The 22,807-nt window shown below is 41.2% G+C and overlaps 1 protein-coding gene across 1 annotated transcript in view; it reads left to right on the top strand.

Moving 5' to 3' along the window:
* FOXO1 (forkhead box O1) overlaps positions 1 to 22,005 on the top strand; it is a 66,509-nt gene extending 44,504 nt beyond the window's left edge. The window contains exons 2-3 of the mRNA XM_065052524.1: positions 16,071 to 17,427; positions 17,822 to 22,005. Coding sequence (XP_064908596.1) covers positions 16,071 to 17,414 — 1,344 coding nt within the window. The 3' untranslated portion in view covers positions 17,415 to 17,427; positions 17,822 to 22,005. The remainder of the gene's footprint in view (positions 1 to 16,070; positions 17,428 to 17,821) is intronic.
* Positions 22,006 to 22,807: the final 802 nt, after the last annotated feature.

The raw sequence follows: 22,807 nt of genomic DNA, 5'->3' as shown, positions 1-22,807 counted from the left end.
TCTTTAAATCCTTCTCTGTTATTGCTGCTAGTGGGGGTTATTCCCCGCCCCGTCTTTTCGCTCTTGTGGGAAGACAATTACAAAGTGGCAGAGCTTCCTAACCTGGGACCTGCTCTTGTTTGTTCTCTGCATGTGAAGAGGTCAATGGGTTTCTCCCTAGGGATGATCCCAAGAGCCTCATGGTAGGAATGAGAGGAGTCAGCTGACGAGTCCAGCTCTTTTCCTGTCCCTTGCTAACATTGTTGATGGATTTGTAGGTGTCTCCTTCTAAGCTGTGCGCTTCTCGACTACTCCATCTCTCCCTTGCTCCTGGCAGCTGCAGAGAGAACCACCAAGTCCCAAAGTGCATGGAAAGATGGCAATGTGGCCTCCGCTGGACAATATACATCTCAGAGGATTTTCTTACTCTGAAGTCATCTAGACTGTCTGCATTTCTGGTTATGGGCTCAATGAGTTGTGCTGCATCACTACAACCAAAACTATTTGCTGGAGTTTACCAGGTGCCAGAACCTGCTTTGGGAGAGCTTTCCATTGTGCACAGACTGCAGGGTTATGAATTCTCTTCTGCCGTATTGGTTTCTTAAATGTTCTGGTTTTTACAACCCCTCCGTGTTTGACAAGAAGCTGTTGCTGTTTGAGTGTACTTTGACATCGTGCTTGTGTTAATCTCTTTTGGCCTTATCCTTTAAATTGGCCTCTTGACAAAGTCTGGGATTAGGTTTAATCTTAGGCAGTTCTTGCTCTTTTTCTAGAGTCAGCAATTTAAAATTGTCTGTTTTCTTCCTTTGGAGCAGTGGGAGGTGTATTTAAGTCAGGATTACAGGAAAGCCAGTGCAATCAGAGAGAGGACATTTGACAGCCATTACCTCCCGTACCTGCCTTCCGAACAATTTTAGAAGTATTTGGGAGGCTCTAAGAGTCTGTGGACTTCAAGCTGAGAACAGCTGCAGTAGAAAGGACCTAAGTTTGCCCATAGACTTGATTAAAAAAATTAAAGCCCCATATAGTTAAGGCTGTTTGAGAAGTGGGCAACCCCTGTGGTGATGCAGAGGAGTAACACGAGCTGCTGTGAAGGTTGTGGTGTGCCCTTAGCTGGGCCAGCAAGTGAGCGCCTTGTCACTGCAGCTCCCCGGCAAGTTCTTTCTTAGGATAAAAGGCCTCTGAGCCTGCTTTAAATGTGTTACTGTGGCTTTTATTAGCCAGCCATACTGCGCAAAAATCACTGCAGCTGGGGGATTTGTATGAATCACAGATTTCTCTACAGTTCTCTTTAGGGGTGAATGTGTATCTTAATGCTTTGGTTGATTACACTCAGTCTTGAATGTTTTCACTTTTGAATACTTAACACAAAACCAGATGGAAATAAGTGAAAATTGCTAAAAAATTCATCTTTTCTTTTAAAAATATCACTTTTTAAAAAGAGCTGTAGAGCAGGGAGATTCGTATTTTTGTTGTCAAAATTACTGAGCTACTACTCTGCTTGGAAAATCTGTCAAATGTATTGAATGCATATGTGTGTGAGGGATGGCGGCTGTTGTCAGGCAAACTTTGAGCAAGATAACTCTGAGCTTCCTTATCAGATGGCCTAGAGGTGCCTGGTGCTGAAGGAAGCAGGCAGAGCAGAGGAGTGCGTGAAGGGTCCTTGAATAACTGACAGAGGAGGAAAAAGGAGGATTGAACCCACATCCGTTTTGCCCGTTTCCATTATTTGTGCAATGTGTTTTTAAGTGGTAGGTCCTGAACTCAGCTGATGCCTTGAGAATTTCATTAAAATGAGTGTTCAAGGGGGTATTAGACTTTGTTAAAATAGTAATTGATGTCTAGATATCTTCCAGGTACTATAATAGGTGCAGACCCTTCACTGATTTCTCCGAGGCTGAGTTTTGGAAGTACCTTTTTTACAACGCCAGTCTTGGAGGAAGTATTCTATCCTTCCTAAGTAAATGAGGAACGCACAGTTAAATCAGAGCAGTTGCTACTCGTAGTAATTTTAAGAGATACAAACTTGATCTCATGGCACACAACTACTAGCTTGTAAATGTTGCAGTCAAGACTGCAGATCTGTGAGCAGATAATTATTCTGTTATCTTTTCTGATTTTGTTACTTTTGTTCCGGGGGGAAATAGGGAGTAAGGGAAGAGGAAAGGGCAGAGAAACAGTAGGGTAGGTAAGCTTTCATCTTGTTATTTAAGGCCAAGCACTGTGAAGTAGATAGATTCAATATCGCTCAAGTGGAAAAGCAGAAACACTGCAATTATTTATGTTTCCTCTCAACTTCTATCACTGCTTTTTTGAAGCTTCAGTTTTGTCAGAGGCTCCAGTACAATATTGCTCTAGTGGAGCGGCTCTTTGTAACTTTGTCAAGCTAGCATACTTCAGTTGAATTTAAAATAAAAGTAGAGAATGGTGATACCTGGTGTCAGGCCTGGCATGCAAATAACTCTTGGTGGGAGAGAAAGGGAAGAAAAAATAATTCATGCACATGATCCTATCTTCAGGAAAACCATCTTTGTCCCAGTTATTATCACCCAGTTGGCAATAATTTAGCTTAACCCAGTCTCCAGTTGCTATGTTCCAGAGGCTGACATAGCAACTGTGGAAGTATACAGCTCAAAAAGCTCCCTGAACTCTTCTGATCTATGGACAAGCAGATCTGCTCTTTCTTGAATGTCTCCTTGTACTTTTATTTAGTTACACACTTGAAATTTTGGGGTGGGGGAAGAGGTTCTGTTGTTGCTGGTTTGCCAGAAGTGTTCTTCTGGTAAGTTAGTGAACATGTTCCGCCTCCAAAAGAAGGGTGTTTCTGGATGGCTGTAGCGCACTGAGGTTTGCTTGGGTAGACTGTAGATGTCTGTGAGGAGAGGGAGTTATCTTGCCAAGCACTTTTATTTTTGAGTCAGAAGTCTGTATTTTTCTAGAAAATGAGATCTTTCAAAGTTCATGTTAGGAGGATCAAAAATAAGGTGGTTTTAGATGGGGTCATTCACTCTGCCTTTTGAGAATAGAAAGAGTTGTTTTTTTGAGCCTGTGTGCCTGGGGGGCTTGAGGCATGAATATGGTGTTATGTCAAAACTCAAATATTGAAGATATGTTTTTCACAAAGATGGCCAAAGGAAAACATGTAGTGAAACAGCCATTTTTCTTCCCTCTTATTTATTTGGATTCCTGAGACTTCTCTAATGGAGGAGAGGCAGAAATCCTGCTGCATGAGAACTGAACGCTTGAAAGATAATGTCCAATTTAACCCTATAGAAAAAAGGCCTTGAGAAGTTCCTGAAATGTAGTTCTGTAATTTCTGCTTTGGCGCAGAGACTGTTTTGTATGAATATGTGTGACTTTTGGAATGATGTCTCTCTTTTTTCTAATCCAGAAGGCATATTCTTCAGAGTCATGACGGGGTTAGTAATCATGTCCACAGCAGGCTATGGTCCTGATGGGCGATGGGGCTGGCATTAGTTCAAAGCCTCTTTTCTAACTCTCTGCCTTAGTGTCAGGGTGACTGGAGGCAATGGTGCCTATCGCAGCTGTGTTCCCCGCAACACCTATGATTTCAAAACCAACCTTCAGCAAATACGGCTACTTTATCTCCTACTTTCTTTTATTTTTGCGTCCTCTCGCTTGCTTCTTTTGGTTTGCGCTTTGTTCTGACCATGCTTGTGAGCCAAATCATAGCTGTTTTTACAGGTTGCAAAGCTGTGTAAAATTCTGAATTATCTCCTTGCTGTTGTAAGTCAGCAGCTGACAGGAAGAAAGCTGAAAATATTGAATAGTCATCATATTGCTGTGTAGGCACTTAACGTTGTTACAGTGTGATATAAGTTAAAATATTGCTTATTTCCTCTTCACTGTTCAAAACAACCTGAAGCATGTTATGACCAGGATCTAAACAATAACTGAAAAAGTAAAAACAAACATTTTAACAGAGAAAGGCATGGTCTGCCAAATACTCTGCGTAATTTATGACTGAATGAATAATCAACAAACAAAATACTTGAAAACACCTGACTTTCCAGGGAAAGACTTGAATTTCTTTTTAAAGCAAAATGAAAATGTGGAAACATTCCCTGTAGTATCTTCAAAACTGAAAATAATCCAAGAATTAAACAAGAGCAGCAAGGGCTGCAGTGTCTGCTGGAGTTTGCCAGAAGTTTAACAAATCTGTGGACCTAAACCCATAGATGTAGTCACGACAAATTATTATAGAACTTCATAAACAAACTTGGCTAGATAAACATATTGGAAAGCAAGCTTCAGTAAACACGCTTGCTTTTTTCTGTTTCATCCTTGTTTTTAAAGAGACCCTTATGTGATCCACAGAATAAATAACTTCCTGTGTCTTGATAGCTATTGCAAATGACAGTTCCTACTACTGACATTCCTGCTATTTTTAATGTGATATAAGTTTGTGTCCTGTGATATTTTTTATTAGTATAATTTTTGAAACAAGGTCCCATTCTGACCTAGGAAACTTGTTCTCTCAAGAAAAGAGCTTGCACATCTTTAGAGCTGTGCAGGGGGCTGTGTTGCCTGAACATCTGTGAGAAGGAGAATCAAACTGTGATACTTAAAATAAGCAAAGGTGGGCAGAAAGAGACAAATACTGAGAAAGCCCCTGCAGAGTGTCTTAAAAGACTTTCTTTTCGCAGCCCTTTGATTTGATTAGGGCATGTTTAGCTCACTGTCTCAGCTGTACTTTTGCCATAGTGCTCTAGTGCACATCTGGGGAAAGCCAGAGGAGAGCTCCTCTGCCTTCCCCAACTTTGGGCAAAGGGACGGGAGATCTTTGTGCTTGAGAAGCTGGATGTCATGCTCCTTAAATCTGAATAACTAGCCAGGCACGCTTAGGCTGCCCAGTTGCCCACAAACTTTTCATTCAAGGAGAGTGGGAGCAATGATGGTGAAGTTTGCACCAAGTGAGACTGGGATCTCCAGGAGGAGGGAGCCTGATCTGAAAGCTGATAGGAGATCTTTGTGTTAGTGGGATTAGTGACAGCAGTGGAAAACTTTCAAAACCAGTGTTTTCTTCTCTGAACTGATGAGGGTGATGGCAACGTCCTTCCTGGGACACCTGTTACACCTGGCAGTCCCCAGTGTGCCCAGATCCTCCTTGTGTCAGGTTCTGACCAGGGGAAAGAGAGAATGGGTGAGGTCTGCTCAAAGGAGCCATGGTAAAGCCAATCTCCTTGAGAACATCTCATTTCCCCTTGTTACTTTTTCTGTCCCTTTATTAGACCCAGTTAGCAGGAGGAAAATAGCACCCAAAATGCCTAACAACATCCCACTGTGGGAGGTGTCTTACTCTGTCCAGCATGTTCCTGCACCTCTCTGGCAGCACGTGTGTATGTAAAAGGTCCACAGCCACAATGCTGTGGCTTATCTTCTTTTTTATTGTCCTCATTGTAATATTTTACTGTTTTTAGTAAAAAAAGATGTTTGGGTTGTATGATGAATTCTGATGCACCAGAGCTTTTGGGCTTTACGCTGTTAATTCCATTCTTGTCATTAAAAACATGGCTTTTTCTCGCCTTTTTTTCTCTTCTTGTTTGGGAAGGAGGAAATTAAGTAAATACAGAGCTGATGGTTTAAGTCACTGTTGCCAGATGACATTCTATGGGAATGTGGACTTGCCAGTATGTAGATTGCAAATAGTCCTTTGATTTACTAAGTAAGGGTCTGTTAAGTACAGAGCACAGCCTACAGTAGTGAGAGAATAGGAATGCTTCCAAAATGGGTGTGAGATTTCCCTCCTCTTAGTGCCCAGCTTGCTCTGAAAAATAGTACTCTGCCTCCCATAGCCTGCTGAAAGTAACTTGGTTCAGAGAGTTGGCGCTAAATGTTGTGCAAGATTGGACGACTGTGGCTTTATAATGCTGAACAGATGTAATAAAAACCCATTGATGAGCACCAGTGTTTCTTGAAACTGCAGCCTGGAGAGCGTCACGGAAAGCAGCGTTTGAGGGGAAGACACTGGCATAAACAGGGCAACCACCCATTGTGAGTCCTCCAAGTCCTGAGACCCTCTTGTGAGAAAATAAACTAAAATCCCTTAAAGTATAAACCACACCTGACGTGGAAGAGGGTGGCTGCGACTGGCCAGACAGTGGAAAGGGGCAACGCACACTGGAATATAGCTCAAAGCTATAATGAAATTTGGATGAGGGTTTTTTGTGGGCATTGTAGTAGTAAATCATATTAGATAAAATCTACTAGACTGTGAGAGCAAGCTTGAATTGGAAAGAGCTCTCCCAAAGAGAGTATGCTGGTGGTCTGGCTTGGTTCTCTGCTGAGGGGAAAAAAGCACCAAGGCAAACTGTGTTCAAAGCAGCTGAGTAGAAACACAATACCTAGGATATGCGCTGCCTCTTTGTGATGCACAAAAAGGGGTAATTGGAAATGGGTACATGCTACTCGTAACTTTGGAAAAAAGAACAAGTATGAAAAAAAGAACACAAGGAAAAATGAACAAGGATTGACTACATAAGGCAATATTGTCTATCTGTGTATTTGCAGATTTGCAGTAAAGAGAACGTAAATCTGGTCCTGTTCAAGCTATTTTAAGAACTTAATAAGTCTATGTTTTCTGGTAATATTTTGTTAACAAGAAAATGATATTTTATTTTTGTATGTGAGGCAGACACAGGGAAAACTGACTAGAGGAAAAGTAAATAGTAAAAATGGTGGCTTCATATGCTAGACTGTACTCATGTACAAAAGAAACTAAAGGAAAGAGAAATGTCCCTGTCTTCTTTCCTCAGTTTCTTTTGGTTACTACAGCAACATTAGATATTAACAACATTAGGTGAAATACAAAGGGTGGTTGTTATTTTTAAGCTGACACTGTCCCCTTACAAATGTGAAACCTTCAGCATCTTTACACCTAAATTCAGTAAAGAGTCTCTAAAGATGCACTAAAACAAACAAAAAAACCTGCTGAACTCTATTTTATTTTCCTTTTTGTAGTTCTGGGGACTTTACTAAAATTTTGCTATCCTATCCTTGCACTTGCTGCAGTCAAAATAAAGATCAAATGCATAGTGAGATGCAGTGTAAGATATTGTTCAGCCTGTAAATGGAAGGCTTTGCCCTTCGTTTTACAAGACTTGCAGTTTCCTTCAGCCAGGGATTTCCTGTGGGGCACAGCTAACCCTGCTGCAAAGGAAGCTTGCAGCTTTCATTGACTCTTTGTTTCTGAAAAACTAGTATTAAGTGACACCCATGTCCGGAGAATTTGTCCCCTTTGCTTACTAAAGGAAAAGGCTCCCTCTGCTATGCTGCTACAAGTGTAATAAGTAGATGTATGTATTTATGGTTTTTAATCTGCACAAAGATTCAGTCAACCCAACCTTTTACATTATTGCATCTGTACGTTCCCCATGGTATGTTGCTCCTTGAGGTAAGAAACAGAGACAGGCTTGGTGGCTTTCCTGCAAACAAGCAAATATCTCTGCTGCCCTTCTCAGGTATTTTGTGCGTTTTAGGACCCATGGGTACGGTGCTGCAGGTGCTATTGACTCCCTCTGTGGATTTGTGGCTGCAAAGTGGCAGCTGCTCCTTCTCTTTGTCCGTAAGGAGAGGCCTGGGTAGTGGGTGTTGTTGTGGGTGACATGAGTCCTGGAGCCTCTCCAGCCATAGCTGCTGGCCCTTGGGCAGCACAGAGAATGGGGCAATGTTGTAGACTTAGCCCAGGTCTCCAGTGCCTCCTGCTTTGCTTTACCAGCCTCAGTTTTAACCTATTTTCCGCTGTTGTTGGAGGCTTGTAAATCCATCAGTTGATGAAAATCATTCTAACCCTTTAGGTTATCAGCAATTTAGTGTAAACAAATAGTCTTGATCCATGAAGATGAAGATGTGCGGCTCCGTAGTAAAGCATCTGACTGAAACCAGACATTTAGGGTTAGGTCTGCTTGTGCCTTTACCTAGGCAAGTGGCAAATGCCTGCTTTGGTCATTATGCAGGGCTTTTAGCATGTAAAATTGATGTGAATCCTCAGGCAGGGATCTTTCCAGTTGTTTAACTTATCCTATTAAAGCTTTTGGTGTAATTGGATCTGATTTTTTTTTCTTTCTTGGAAGTTCTCTCTACCTGTCCACAAAGGCCAGTGCAGAAAATAAGCCCTGTTTTTGGACTATGATATTTCTCACCTCTGTGGTTTACAGAGACTTTGACATGTTTCTCACCTTGTTGTTTCTTATTGATGAGAATGTGTTTCTAGTGCTACTTCTAAGATTATCTGCTGGTCTAATTAGTATTGATATATTTACCAGGTATACATATTTGTACTTCTTCACTAGAGCTAAGGAATGTCAACAAAAGGCAGCTTAGTTTTAGAAAGGAAAAGAAGGGGGAAGCTTTCTATAAACAGTGCTGTAGTCTTTGTGATGAATTGGGTGTAACCGTGGAGAGTGGCAGAGGTGAAACAGGCTGTCTGTTAAACAGGAAACGAGTGATTAACATTTTTCGTCCTACTGATCGTAATTATTCCCACTGGCTGGAAAAAATAAATACCCCTTAGTCTTTCTTTACTATAGTTGGCAGAATAAAATGTTAAGCTATTAGTCATTCTGGCATTGTATGGATGAATTGCTACTTTATTACTCCAAATTTTTATTTATTTTAATAAACCTTGCTTATCATTGTTATTCACCTTTCCTTGCAATAACCTGCTTGTGCTCTGCATCCAAGGGCAGCTTTGCCTCAAACCATGACCACCGCTGTGGTCCTGCGTCCACTCCACAGCTGCATTCCTGGTCGCTGCGTTGGAGCCTGCAGTGAATAGCAGTGACAGGGCTACCTGCCCGCCACGTGTCGCGGCAGCCTTCCTCACGGCTTAGTGCATTACAGATAATTTTAATGGCTTTAATCCCTTTAAGCTCACATTAGCGGTGGTACGTGGTGCTACTCTTGGCTGCAGTGTCATTGAGTGTGGGATTGATGTATCTGCAGGTGTCCTCTATCTTACCTTTCTGGAACAAAAGATGTATTTTCCTTGTACATGCGATGGCCTATTTTCTGTGGTACTGTTTTGAAAGACACTAATTATATCCCTGACCTCTGCTTTATTAATTGGGTGCTGCTGTTTTTCCTAATCAGTGTCACTTAGTTTCCTTGGCTTTGAAGTGCTAGCAAATGTTTATTTATTTGTTATATGCTGTGTTGATATTATATCATGCCTTTGTTGTGGTTATAGAAATAAATGTGGTTATAAGACAGAGTACTGGCACTGATGTAGGTGATCATTAACCTGGTTGCAGCTGTGTCTTTCTCTTAGAGCTACAGAATGCATAAGGGTGGTCATAAAGAGTTTTGGTTGGGGTCACCACATGTGGAACGATATCCAGGTGTGTGTTTGCACTGTGTGTATGCTTGCCATATTATGCTTTAGCTTGTTCGGGGTTTCTATGTTCATTCTTTCTAGATGCCTGGATAGGGAAAGTAGGCAGGTGTTATAATCTCATTAGAAATGCCCAAACTGACATTATGGAAAAGTGCTTCTAAGTAGTCTGCCTAAAATGAAGATGAGGGTATCTGGGGATAGCAATTGGGAATTAGTCAAATACCTGTCAGTAGAGTTGCCAGTTCTGACATGTCCAAGTGCTTTAAACATCAGTGTATTGAGCTGTGCATGTGTTTTCTGTTACTACATACCATGTTCCAGAGGAGAAAGCTGCAGTTGTTGTGAAATCCCATCCAGTCCCTGCTGCCACGTGTGGCAACAGGATGCAACCGGGAGCATGGCCAAACCCCTTTGGTGTCCAAAGTTTTTTTAGTCTTCTACAGCTGTGAGAAGAAAGTGTAGGAGACTATAAATCTACAGACTTAACTGCAGAATGTGCAGGACATAGATTAATGCCATTGACATGTGGTCACAGGAGACCCCTTTCTGTGCAGGAGAGACATGTATAGCAACCATGTAGGAATAACATACAGTCTGTCCCATTATTATACTTTCTTGCGTGGAACAAGGGATGCATTACTGAAATCTTACAAAATGAATCCTCCTATGAAAGTATTTCCATGTTTGAAGGTGGTGTTTCATGGGTGGTCATCTGGGAAAGACTCTTCCTATGTCACCATCTGTAGTGAAAAGCACAGAGAAACAGTGCAAAGTCCCTCTAGTAAGACTGAAGTGTTTCTGCATTTTTTCCAGCTGACACTTCTTAACCATGTAACAGCACAGGACAAAAATGAAGTCAAACAAAATCACACACTCCCCCGCCCCCCCCAAGAACAAAGGACCCAAAAAAACATGACCTGTTTGGGAGGAAATCCTGCCCTTCCACCTTCATGCAGCTGCAGGTGGCCAATTGCCAGCATCTTCTAAATATGACTCTTTGACCTGAGGCTATGTGACGTGCTTTTTGTCCATGCTCTTACCTGACAACAGAGAAGGTTTCTGAGCTGTAATCAATGAATGCTCCAATTGGGTGACAAAGATAGCTATTTCATTAGCATCTGAAGCCTCCGAAGCTACAGCCAGATGTGTGGTGGTGTTGGTGAGTATTGTAGTACCAGGAACCCTTTTGAGAGAGAGATGTGGCTAAGGCTGTTTCATGAACAAGTGTGCTATCTGATGACAAACACTTTTGGGTGACCAAAAGTGTCAAGCTCCAAGCTCCATGTGCAGCATCTGCATCTGAACTGGTATCTCAAAGTCATTAGATGAGACAAACAAGATTGCCTTACATCAGCCAGTTGTACCAAAGGCAATTCTGCTACATCTGGAATTACCAATATTTTCTTTCCTCCTTAGCCTCCTCTCCCTGCCCCTGCAAACGTGATGGGATGGTTGGAAACCACAGCAAAGTGGGTACAAGCAGTGTAACTTCCCAGCAGACCTGCTCATTTGGCTGAGTGTGGTCTAGCTCAGCTTTGGACAAATGCTCCGTGGTGCCACTTCCCATGGTTATCCCCGGCTGCTGCCATCTGGCTGCTAATGCTGAAGGAACCCTGGACAAGTGTGGTGGTGGACTTCTTGTCCTTTGCCTACTTTCCTAGGAGGTTTTTTTTTTTTTCATAACTTGTTTTTAGAATGGTGCTTGCCACTAAGGCTCCAAGAGAATGTTGATTTGAACATCTGGACCCGCTGTAGAGTCCCCATACACAGACCTTGAAAGGCAGATCTGATGTCCTCTTTAACAGCATATGGGAATCTTAGGGTCTTTCCTTCTCTGCTGCAAAGCTTTTGCTTTGATGCTCTCTCCACAGAGGGACTATGCTAGTTCTTTGTCCTCCTGTAAGCTGTCAGTAATGTGACGTGCTAACATGCCTGGTGCCAGCCACCAGTGATGATGGCAGACGCCTCTCAGCAGTGATGTTACCTGGTGGGTCTCTGAACTTCTACCAGTAATTGACCCTGATTTTCTTGCCAGGCGTGTTCCTATTGCAGTTATCTTAGAGGGTCATGGCAAAAGTGGTCTTGAGTGTCATATTCCCTGAAAGTTTCTCTCCAGCTTCTCAATCCGTTTCAGACTTTGTTTGGAGAGATCTGAGAACAGCAGTCTAATACTGTTCCCCAATCTGTATTTGCAGCTGATGGTAGTGCAAGATGACTAGCAACATGTGTAAACTGTCCTCCTGGATGAGGTGTAGGAAGCAATGGACTGCTGAGAAGTCCTCTGAAAGAAAAATTGGTAGGCACTCATTAGACTGTTAACTTTAATAGCAATGTTGATCTGTGTATGGTGGGAGCAGTCTTGCTTTAATGGCCTCCCTCTTTGTTAGGGCTGCATTCACCTCCAGAGGCAAACTCCTTCTGCCATAGTTACTGGTGAATCTCTTTTCTGAGATACCATGGCAGGCTTTACTGCGATACCACCAGCATATGCACCTTGAGAGCAAATCTGCTTGTTTTTGTAAAATGTATCGACTGTTGCATCCATTCCTTGCTCTCCCTTTTGCTGGCTACCACAGCACTGTGGTTGTTGAACAGGTGCGTGAGAGGGTATGAGGGTGGGAGACACCATGGGCACTCACAGGTGTTTTTCCAAGGTTTGAGTCTTGCAGCTCCCTGGATACCCACAGATCCAGTTAGATTCCAGTTGGAAAGTTTCGCAGTGGGATTAAACAGAAGCTCTGCAGCAGGAGTTCTGCTCAGCTTCCCTCTCCCTTGCGTGCTCCAGGGACCGGGGTGAGGGAGCACGACTCTATGGTCTCTCTTCAGTGAGAACAGGCCTAAAATGTCATCAGATTTAACAAAGCAACTGTGTTTTGGGGTGTTTGTCTTTTTGTAAAACATGAAAACAATTTACTGAAAAAATAATTAAATACTTCAAGTTTAATTGTAATAGTGGTATGATTTTTTTCATCAATTAGTCAAGTTAAGTTGCATGTTTTAGTGTATCGCTTGGGTTTAAATACAGTATTAGATATCAGCAGAGCTACTTGCACACAGGGATTAAATGACTGAGACATTGATTTCTTTAATTGTTTAAAAGTATAAAGCAGTTTGAGTTTTTTTGTTGCTTACAAGATCAGCAAGCAGGGCATTCTTGCAGCAGTGCGGTTCAGCTGTAGCAAATGTTGGAAATGCAGCTGAATTATATAAATATGTAGGTTCAAATGAATAGTTTTCTTGGCTTCACGTGTTTCGCTAGCTAGCATGTGCTCGTCACATTGCATTTAGCAGATACTGATTTTGCATATTTTGGCTCTTAAATCAGCGAGTAGCGACAAGCATAGCCACAATTCCCGGTCTGTATGCTGAAGCAGGGCATGAAGTCAGACCAAACAGGAGCGGAGGCTTCTCTGCACTTTATCTCAGGGGCGGAAACTCAATCCCAGGAAACACCCCACAGGTGGCAGCAGCCCTGCTGCCGACCTGGCAACGTTTGGGTAAAACTCCAGTGGGAATGCTCTCAGAGTGACCTGGCAAGCGTCGCCATAGCATGGAAACCTGCTTCAAAACGCGGCTACTTGCTTTTTGCGTCATTCAGGCCAGGTTTTGGGAGGCTTTGCTCCGAAGTCCGGCCGAAAGCCATGGCTGGAGACATCTCGCAGCTGACAGCCGCGCTGCCAAGATCCTCTGCTGAAACTATACTTTTTTATCAGGTCATGTTTGTGTCTGGCAAGGATTTGTAGACACAACATCATTAACAGCAGTGCATATTTTCACAAGATTTACCTCTTCAACACTTTTTCCAAGTTAGTAAATCATAGCTTCTTTAATGTCCTGCTGGCTGCGTGAAAAACAGGAATTTATGTAACAAGCTCTGGGCCGCAAACCTTTTCCTGTTAGGAAAATTTTTTTTTCATTGCTGGCAGAGTTAGGAGACAGCTCTGTTACTCAGAGAGTGACCTCAGATGGCCTCAGTACAATAATACCAAATTATAACATTTTTGATGACTAAGGAATAGCAGTGATTTCTTAAATATTTAACACTTCTGTTGCAGGAAGGGGGAACTGAGCCTTAGCACGGTATTCTCTCTGCCTGATGTTTTGTGTGTTTGATATGCCTATTTTGATAGAAAACAGTAAGCCTGAGCCAACTGGGTATGTTTACAAAATACAGTAAAAAAAAAAAAATGAACTGGTGCAGGAGGCTTTCTAATCAACAGACGTGCAGAACAACTTTCTTGTGACATTTCTAGAGCTGGAGTTGTGTCAGCTGAGGATTCAGCTGTGGCGCTCGAATGAAAACAATGGGCTGTGCCAGGCTGGCCTCATGAAGCTTCTTGGTTATCCCTTGTGTCCACGGGCAAGTCCAAAGATGGATTTTTGGGCTTACCCTCCCAATGCGTTAGCTGTACCTGCTGAAAATAAAATTTCAAGGCCTTCCCTAACACCCTGTAGCTAGATAGAGGATGAGATTTTGATTGTGGCTTTACCTGCAGTGAAGAGATACACTCTTACGTTAACTAGTTAATATGAGAAAGAATGTCTTTCTTTCAGAACTGAGTAAAGAAATGCTCGAATTGTCGCTAGTATTTCTTTAACTGGGATAATTTGTTAAAAATGGTTCTTTGGAGGGGAAGGAGAAGGTGGAAAGGCTTCTGAGGTGAGGCACGTGGTTTGACTCTGTGCTATGCTGGTTGAACAGTGAGCGGTCATGAGGCCATGTTTTGCCGTCTTCTAACGTCAAAGAGCACCACATGTCCCTGTTTGGGGTGAAGCTGCACTCGTTGGGGGGATAATCTCAGGACCCTGCTGTCTGTAAGGACTACAGGACTTTAACATCTCCTTGATACCCTCATCTGCTGAAGGTCTCCTCTTTGACCCCAAGAATAACCAAGTATTTCTGTGCATCTCTGCAGGTGGCCAGGCCTGCTTTGGCCATTGGCTTTCCGTGGTCCACAATGTGTCGTGGCCCTTGCAGGGAATTTGAGCCAGCTCCTATGAGTTGACTGTTTTCACCTGGCATGCCCCCTTATAGTCTTTGCTCCTTTTCTTCTGTCAGCAGGATGTATAGGCAATGGGGAAAGATGTGCATCTTTGAGAAAGCAGATGTATGCAGGAAGACAGGTAGAGAAGGTGAAGGAAGACATTTGTAGAGATTCTGGTGTCACAGGCAGCACTCAGGGTTGGGAAATACAGCAAAAGCAGTCAGAGACCAGTGCAGTGGCTGTGTTGCTCGTCCTCTGGTTTGCCTCACAAAACGTGCAAAGCTCCATTGTCCTCTTGGTTTGGTGCCGTGGTGGTCCTTGGGGGTCAGGTTAAAAACTTAAAGAAGGTAGATGGGAGGAACAAGATAGGAAAACAATAAAGACAGAACGGGGCTTTTGTACATCCGGCAGCCATATACTGTTTTGAGACAATTGTCCTACTGGCCTGCTGGTCAAGACCAGCCTTACTACTGCTTTCTAGAAACAGTCTTTCTACTTTTGCTCCCTGAAATTTTTCTTTAGACAACCTGCTAAAAATGACTATGAATGGAAGGCAGCTGCTGCATCAGTGATTTACCTGCCATCGAGGTCTAATTTCTGGTTTACCCATTTAATATGTTGTTTTGTGGTTCCCTCCTACTTGTGTGTGAATTGCAGTCCTAGCACAGACTATGGGTCCTAATGTAGTTTGTGCTACTGTCCCACCCTCTTACCAATGTCTATGCATCTATGGCTGGTTATTTCAGCACTCTTTGAACTTGTGGCCTTTTAGCAATAATGTAAAAATATAGGACAGCTTTTCTGTTGATATAATGTTCTTTACATGCACTCAGCAGAAAATTACACAAGGAAAAAAAATGTTTATCTACAGCTTGGTAATGTGAAGGGTAGACACTTGTTAACAGGTCAACCTGGGGGCTTAGGCTTTGGATTTTTGGATATTTTTTTTCTCTCTCTCTTGTTCGTTTGTTTGTTTATATTTAAGAACAAAACATGAAACATTACTTGTGGCCAAGGAGGTAATGAAGAGCTTCAGTACCTCTGGTCAGTCTTGGCTCAAGATAGCTTGTGCTCTCAGGTATTAGAAGAGTCCATTTTGTATATTAAAATATTGGTTTTGAAAGACAAAGATGATTTTATGACTGAGGGTTTAAATGCAATTTTTTCTATGCTGTTTGCCTTTCTCCCTTGTGATTTCTTAGGCAATTTGTGGTGTTTATTTATAAAAATTAGAACTTAATCCTCAAGTGGCTTTCTGTATGTGTTTTCTCACACAACACAAGTAATATAAACCTCACTAATGCTGTGTGGCAACACTCACAGGCTGGCATATTTGCAGGGTTTAGGGATGTGCATGATGAGGTGCAATTATAAGGACCATACAATAGGATCTAGCATTCCTGTGAATCTGATAATGAGATCATCATTCATCATTTTGGTCTTCTGGTATATTTTGTCTCTTTTATGAGGAATTTGTATTTCAAACCAGCTCCTTCAGTATTTTATTTGACTTTTTATAATATCAGATATGATTGGGCCATATGACAGAGAAACTGATGTGGCAACTCTTTGCTAACTTGTTTCATCCAATTCTGGATGGTGAGCTGACAAAAGATGTTTCCATACTGGCATGTTTTCTCATTTCATGATGACGCCATGCTTTCTAACAAAAATGTTTGCAAAGACGAATATTAGTATGCCACAAAACAAGCACGTTTTCTCCATTTCTTACACCTTATTTTATTTTTCAGAATTCAATCCGTCACAACCTGTCTCTGCACAGCAAGTTCATCAGAGTGCAGAATGAGGGAACAGGGAAGAGTTCCTGGTGGATGCTCAATCCTGAAGGAGGAAAAAGTGGCAAATCTCCTAGGAGGCGAGCGGCATCCATGGATAACAACAGCAAGTTTGCCAAAAGCAGAGGCAGAGCTGCCAAGAAAAAAGCATCCCTTCAGTCTGGTCAAGAGGGAAATGGTGACAGCCCCGGATCGCAGTTCTCAAAGTGGCCTGCAAGCCCCAGCTCTCACAGTAACGATGACTTTGATAACTGGAGTACATTTCGACCTAGAACTAGCTCTAACGCTAGTACGATCAGTGGAAGACTTTCTCCTATTTTGCCAGAGCAAGACGATCTTGGAGATGGGGATGTGCACTCCATGGTATACCCATCATCAGCCACCAAAATGACTTCTACTCTACCCAGCCTTTCAGAGATGAGTAATTCTGAAAACATGGAAAATCTTTTGGATAACCTTAATCTCCTGTCACCGAATACATCAATGACTGTGTCAACCCAGTCTTCATCTGCTACCCTGATGCAGCAAACACCAGGTTACTCATTCGCATCCTCAACCACAAGTATAGGTTCACCAAATCCAGACTACAGGAAGTTTACGTATGCTCAAGCTAGCATGAACTCTTTGCCACAGATTCCTATGCAGACTCTTCAAGACAGTAAGTCAAGCTATGGATCGATGAGCCAATATAACTGTCCCGCAGGACTTCTGAAGGAGTTGCTGACTTCTGATTCTCCACCTCACAATGATATCTTGGCATCAGTAGACACTGGTGTTACCCAGGCTGGTGGCAGGGTGCTGGGCCAAAGTGTGCTGATGGTGGCTAACTCGGTGATGCCAGCTTATGGCAGTCAACCGCCCCACAACAAAATGATGAACCCTAACGCCCGGCCTCACCAAGGACATAACCAGCCAACACCTGCAGTTAATGGTCGTGCCTTGTCACACACAGTGAACACCATGTCACATACTTCAGGTCTAAATCGCTTGTCAACAGTGAAGACTTCGTTACAAGTGCCTCTGGGTCACCCGATGCAGATGAATGCTATGAACCCGTACGCCCCTGTTAACAGTTGCAATGGCTACGGAAGGGTGGGAATTGTTTCCCTCCACCAGGAGAAGCTTCCCAGTGACTTAGATGACATGTTAATTGAACGGTTGGACTGTGACATGGAGTCGATTATCCGTAATGACCTTATGGATGGAGAAACATTAGATTTTAACTTTGACAGTGTATTGCCTAACCAAAGTTTTCAGCACAGCGTAAAGACAACCACACACAGTTGGGTGTCAGGCTAGGATGTAGTAGGAGGTAAGCTGTGCTTTTTGTAATAACTCTGAAAAACAACTAAAGGGAAAAGAGATGTCAAAATGCTTAAAATCTGGGTGGTCTTCTGTGTTGGCATGTCAGGTGCCTCTTTTAGTCAGTCACTTTCCAATCCCTTATTAGTTTGTAAATCAAGTTTGCACTGGTGCATTGGGCTTGCCATGTACTTTTCTGTTACTTCATGTGGAGCACTAATGTTTTCCCTTTGATATTTTAAACAAAAACTTGCTGGTAACTAGCAATTAATGACTACCTTTTTTTTCACATTTAACTTATCTTAAAGCTAGTTTGAGCATATTTGAATAGATTTAATCTTTTGGTGTGAATGTTAATTTGTTCTTTTTGTTGTTTTATTTTATTATTTTTTTTTTCTTCTTAGGCTACGGTTAAATTCTCCAGACTTGTCTGACAGCAGGAACTGAGAAAAGCAGTACAAAGATGTCCTTCACCTTCCTTTTTAATTTTCTTGACAAAGCTGTGTGCATGCACTAGCTTATTTGGGGGGTCTTTTATTTTCTTCCTTTTGTCAGAGTTGGCAGCAGACAGAGTATTTTCCTGTACAGGATGTTTGCCCAAAGTTTGCAGGTTATGTGCTGCTGTAGATAAGAACTGTGCCATTGGAAATTTCATTACTCTGAAGTGCCAAATTCACTACACCATATAATCACAGCAAAGACTCTTATTTACATCATGATGTGCTTTCGGTTTTGTACAGTATGATCTGTAGAAGAAGAATTGTTTTTTAAGACTATCTGTTTTGGTCCAAGAAAAGTTTATAAACTTTTGTAAGAATACTGTGATGATCTCATGCCCTGAGTAAGTTTAATCTTCGTTGATGTTACCTGTGTTCTTATGAATTTAAATAACTGTGGACTTGCCTTGCAGCAGTATGAACTGCAGTATTTTACTCAAAATTGCCACACATTTCATATGGGAACAGAATAGCCTGTTAAATATTGTCCTACTAAACTCACTGACTATTCAGAGAAAACAGTAGGTTAAATGCCATTTGATAAGTTACCTGTATTCATGTAAATTTATGCAAGAATATTTCTGGATTTCATTGTCAGACTAATGATTTTGTTGTTGGACTTAAGATAATTTTTGGAATATTTTCCAAGGTATTTTTCTTATAATTAAAGTCTACTTTTGTTACATTGACAACTTAAAAAAAAAATCTGAGATCTGGCAGCATTCGTAACCTCTTCATTTTGTACAGTATTTTAACTGGATTAAGTACATGTTTTATAAATTTCCCTAGCACTGGGGAGTGCTAATAAAGGAAAAGCTTAATAAGTATCTTGAATATAAAGTATTTCTGTCCCTTTTTTTGTTGTGTGATGTATAAATATAGACAACTTTATGTTTAGGAAATATTTAATCGGTTTTATATATGCATTTTTAGAAATGTCATCTGCTTCTACTATCATTTTAACTCTTGACTACCACAAAGTGTTAAGTATTCATTGTTAGATGCTTGTACAATGCTTCACGTTTATATTTATTTAGTGGAGGTCTCATAATGTTTGTCCACTCAAGAGCATGACCTTTGGAGAAAACCCATAATTCTAGAAAAATGAATCACAAAATTGTCATTTGTCTCAATTGGCACTAGTTTTAGGGCCTGTCAGTGTTTCTGTTGTAATGCAGTATGTTTGAAGAGGCAAAAGTGCTAGTTTTGAGTGGGAGGCTAAAACTTTTGTGACCCATTATTACAGGGCAAAATGTTACTTTCTTCATAAATAAGAAGGGTAAAGTAAGTGGCGAAGTTATACAAATACATGAGCTTTAGTGTAGGGGAGAGCATTTGTGACAGAGGCCTTGTTCCTGTGCAAAAATCTGCTCTTGTTGGAGCAGGCCCACTGACAGCTACCTGAGCATTTTCAGGATTGGGTCTTGGATTAAATGTTTTCTGATTATTTTTTTGTAATTGCATGATGCAGTTTTCATGGATGTGTGGATAATGGGTCTCAACTGTGTTGTCACTGGTTGCTACACATCATTTGTGTTATGGGAATCCTTGGAGCTTGTTTGTGCGCTGACAGGAGGAGCAGTTTTTACACTGGGGCTGGCTGTGGTAAAGAAGGCGAGAAATAAATATTTTTCATTGATTTTTGTTTTGTCTACGTAGCCCACAACTGGAAAAACGTTCTAATTGAAACGTATCTTCCCTGTAGTGATGGCATATGGTGGAAAAAGAAATGGGATGTGCCAAGAAAATGAAGTTTAGTATCAAGCCATATATTTAATGATCTTATTATGACTTTCCTAAGGCTCTGCAGTGTATTTATTGATGTGCTAGCATTTAGCTCCCTGTTGGGCTTAAATCGCTACTAATTACAGCTGGTTCTACTTTTTTAGATGTCCTATTACAGTTGTCAGCAGTTCCAGAAGCTGATGTTAAGCTGTCCTGGATACAGGATCTCCCCCAGCATGAAATTGGTCTTTGAACTTCTCTTGAGCAAAATGAAACATTCTCGGTGCTGAAGCCTCAGTGAAGCCGTCTGCTTGGACAGACAAATTTCTCTAGTAGCATCTTTGTCATCAAATTCATAGTCTCTGAAACGTGATGGTAAATCCTGGCAGTGGAGCAAGCAGAGGGCTCATGTGGGTTTCTGAAGATCCTTCTTGCTGCTGCATGTGCAAAAATACTTACTCCCAAACAGGCATTGATATACATAGGCCAAAGTAGTTGTAAAACTCACCTCTGCATGCAAAGAAAGCAGTAGTCAATGCTATAGTGCTATAGGGGTTGCAGCTGAACATGCTACATTTAACAATATACCTCCTTTTTATTATTTACTGCTACTGTATAACTTCCCGAACACAGATATTTTCTTCATTTCCTTTTATAACTATGAATAACATAAATGTAGCCGTTCCTTAATTACAACAGTCTGTAGGCAGCCCCTTTTAATTATTGCGAGAAAGCAGTTGTAGGTAATCAGAGGTTTGGGCTATGTAGTATCTTTTTTTATTTTATGATGCCATTCTAATATTTTGCAAATGTAATTCTAGAATACTGTGAAGTCTGGTGAAGGGGCATGTTGTCTGCCTTGAAAACAAACATTATGTGACCTCTAATAATAAATCCTTTTTCAGTAAAAGTACCGAGTTTCTGGAGTAACTTAGTTTGTCAGAATTGTTGTAAATGATTGGTTTGTGAATTGTGCAGATGATCTTACCTATGCAGCCTTGTTTTTGACTTTTCTCTGGTTTGTACTGTTATTAAAAGTTTATTGTATTATAGAGCTGTTCAGATATTTTAAATATAAAGATGTATTGTTTCCATAATATAGCTATATGATATATGTTTAGGTAGTAGATGCATTAATTGGAAAGCTCTGCTTTGATAAGCTGACAATTTACCTACACTTATAAGCAAAAGTCATATTGCTTATTATTGGCTTAAGTCAACAGAGCATCCCTAAGAAGAGAAGTTCAAATTGGACCAATTATAAAACAGTATAAAATTTGCACTTGTTAAACCACTGGATGTATGTTAGTACTTTTTTTATTTTTTTACTGATTTGAAATTCCTATTTTCATTATGAAATTGCTAGGATCCTTAATTTATGACTGATTTTAAATAAGGTATTCTCATTATTATTATTATTTTGGTAATCATAATGTAAAATGCAGCATGGTTTATGCAAGCAAAAAGCAAATTACTTGGCATTAAAACTGGTCTCCTTTTTTGAGGGTGTTCCACAAACCAGCAATATTGTGAGAGATTGACATGTACATACTGCTAGTTCTACTTGCGAGTGGTATGACAGCTCTTCAACGCTTCACCGCTCTGACTTAGTCACATTGCAGAATTAAAATTCATACGTGGATATTTTCAGAAAAAGTGCCTGATGTACCTCTACAGACACACAAGAACAATCCCTGACAGTTTGTTGTATAAAGCCATAAATGTATATAAATAACGTTTAAAAGGTTTTGTGTCCTTTCTTGTATACGGAGAATGAGATTTGTACCGGGATTCTACTTGTGATTAGTAATCCTTCCACTCAGACGTTGTTGTAATCACTTTCCTTACCATGTAATCTTTTTAATGATGATGATTCCATTTGGACAATCCTGATGGCATTAGCAATTTTATACAGAAAAATACCTCATGGTACCAAGTCTTGCCTGGCAAGGTGATACCATATTAACGAGCAAACACTAACTGCAGAATAGTTAACAATTTTTCCATTACCTGGTATAAAGGAATTTCTCTCTCTTGGCATTGCTTCTGGAATTGGAACCCTAGCAGGTACAGGAACCTAATAGGGCTGTGTTACCAGTGTTTTATCACAAAATTGTGTGCTAAAAGTAACTTGTTTACAAGTCTTTGAGACTAAACGCAAGAAGAATCCATGCCTGACTCTTAGGGCTCGCGAGAGATGTTTGTGTAGAGACGCTTTGTTACTGGAAGCTGCATTAGGCGGCATTAGACCATGTTGCCAGTGCTTCAGCAAGCCTAGTTCAGAGAAAATTACAAAAAAAGTCCTGAAATCCTTTCCAAATGGGTATTTGTAAGTATAAGCTCTTAATAAAATTGCTATGACATGAGATGGTAATTACTGTATCAGAATGTTATGTAATACATTGTTAAAGAAGAAAGGAAAAAAAAGGACGCTAACATCCATCAAACCGCAGGAAAGAATTAGTCTTTAGTCCAAATTACACGTTAGATCCTAATGCTATTAAATGTGGGAGGGAGACGGCTCTGGAGAGACATTTTTCTCTTCCCTCTGCTCCTCCTGTTAAAGCGAGGCAGTTCGCAAAGTCCTCTTGGCCCTCTTCTTTTTCATTTTTGCCTTTTGCCTTCCTTTGCCCCTCCTGCCTTCCTGAAGTACATACCCTTTTCTCAGAATAAGAGAACATATGGGCTATATAGACCAACCTTCCTGGACATATGGGCTATATAGACCAACCTGCACGGTGCTACTCCTTTCGCAGCCATGCTTTACGCTGCAGCGCAGGAGTACTGATGTGAGTAGGGAGAGCAGAAATGCCTATTTTCTTTTATTATTTTTTATTTTTTATTTAAATTTAGATTGTGTTTCAAAACAGAGCTGGAAGAAAGGAGGAGAGGCTGCCAAAACAGACAGCCAATAACACCCACGCCACAGTAGTCTTGTGAGGCCCGGCTCCCTGCTCGCCTGCAGGTGGGGAGGGAGAGGGGTGGCAGAGAGCAGGCTTTTAATGAATTGCTGGCAAAAATGCCAGCTTGATCTTAAAGTGCGCAGAGGTAGACCTAAAGTGCATGAAAGAACACAAGAGTATCGTTGCACATACAAATAGGACCATTTGAAGACATTTAAAAAGTAGCTTTCCCTTGTACTTCGCAGTTCCATCTTTGTTTCAGCTT

Source organism: Columba livia, chromosome 1 (assembly GCF_036013475.1).
Source record: "Columba livia isolate bColLiv1 breed racing homer chromosome 1, bColLiv1.pat.W.v2, whole genome shotgun sequence".
Classification (NCBI taxonomy): domain Eukaryota; kingdom Metazoa; phylum Chordata; class Aves; order Columbiformes; family Columbidae; genus Columba; species Columba livia.
This window is presented reverse-complemented; position numbering and strand designations above follow the sequence as displayed.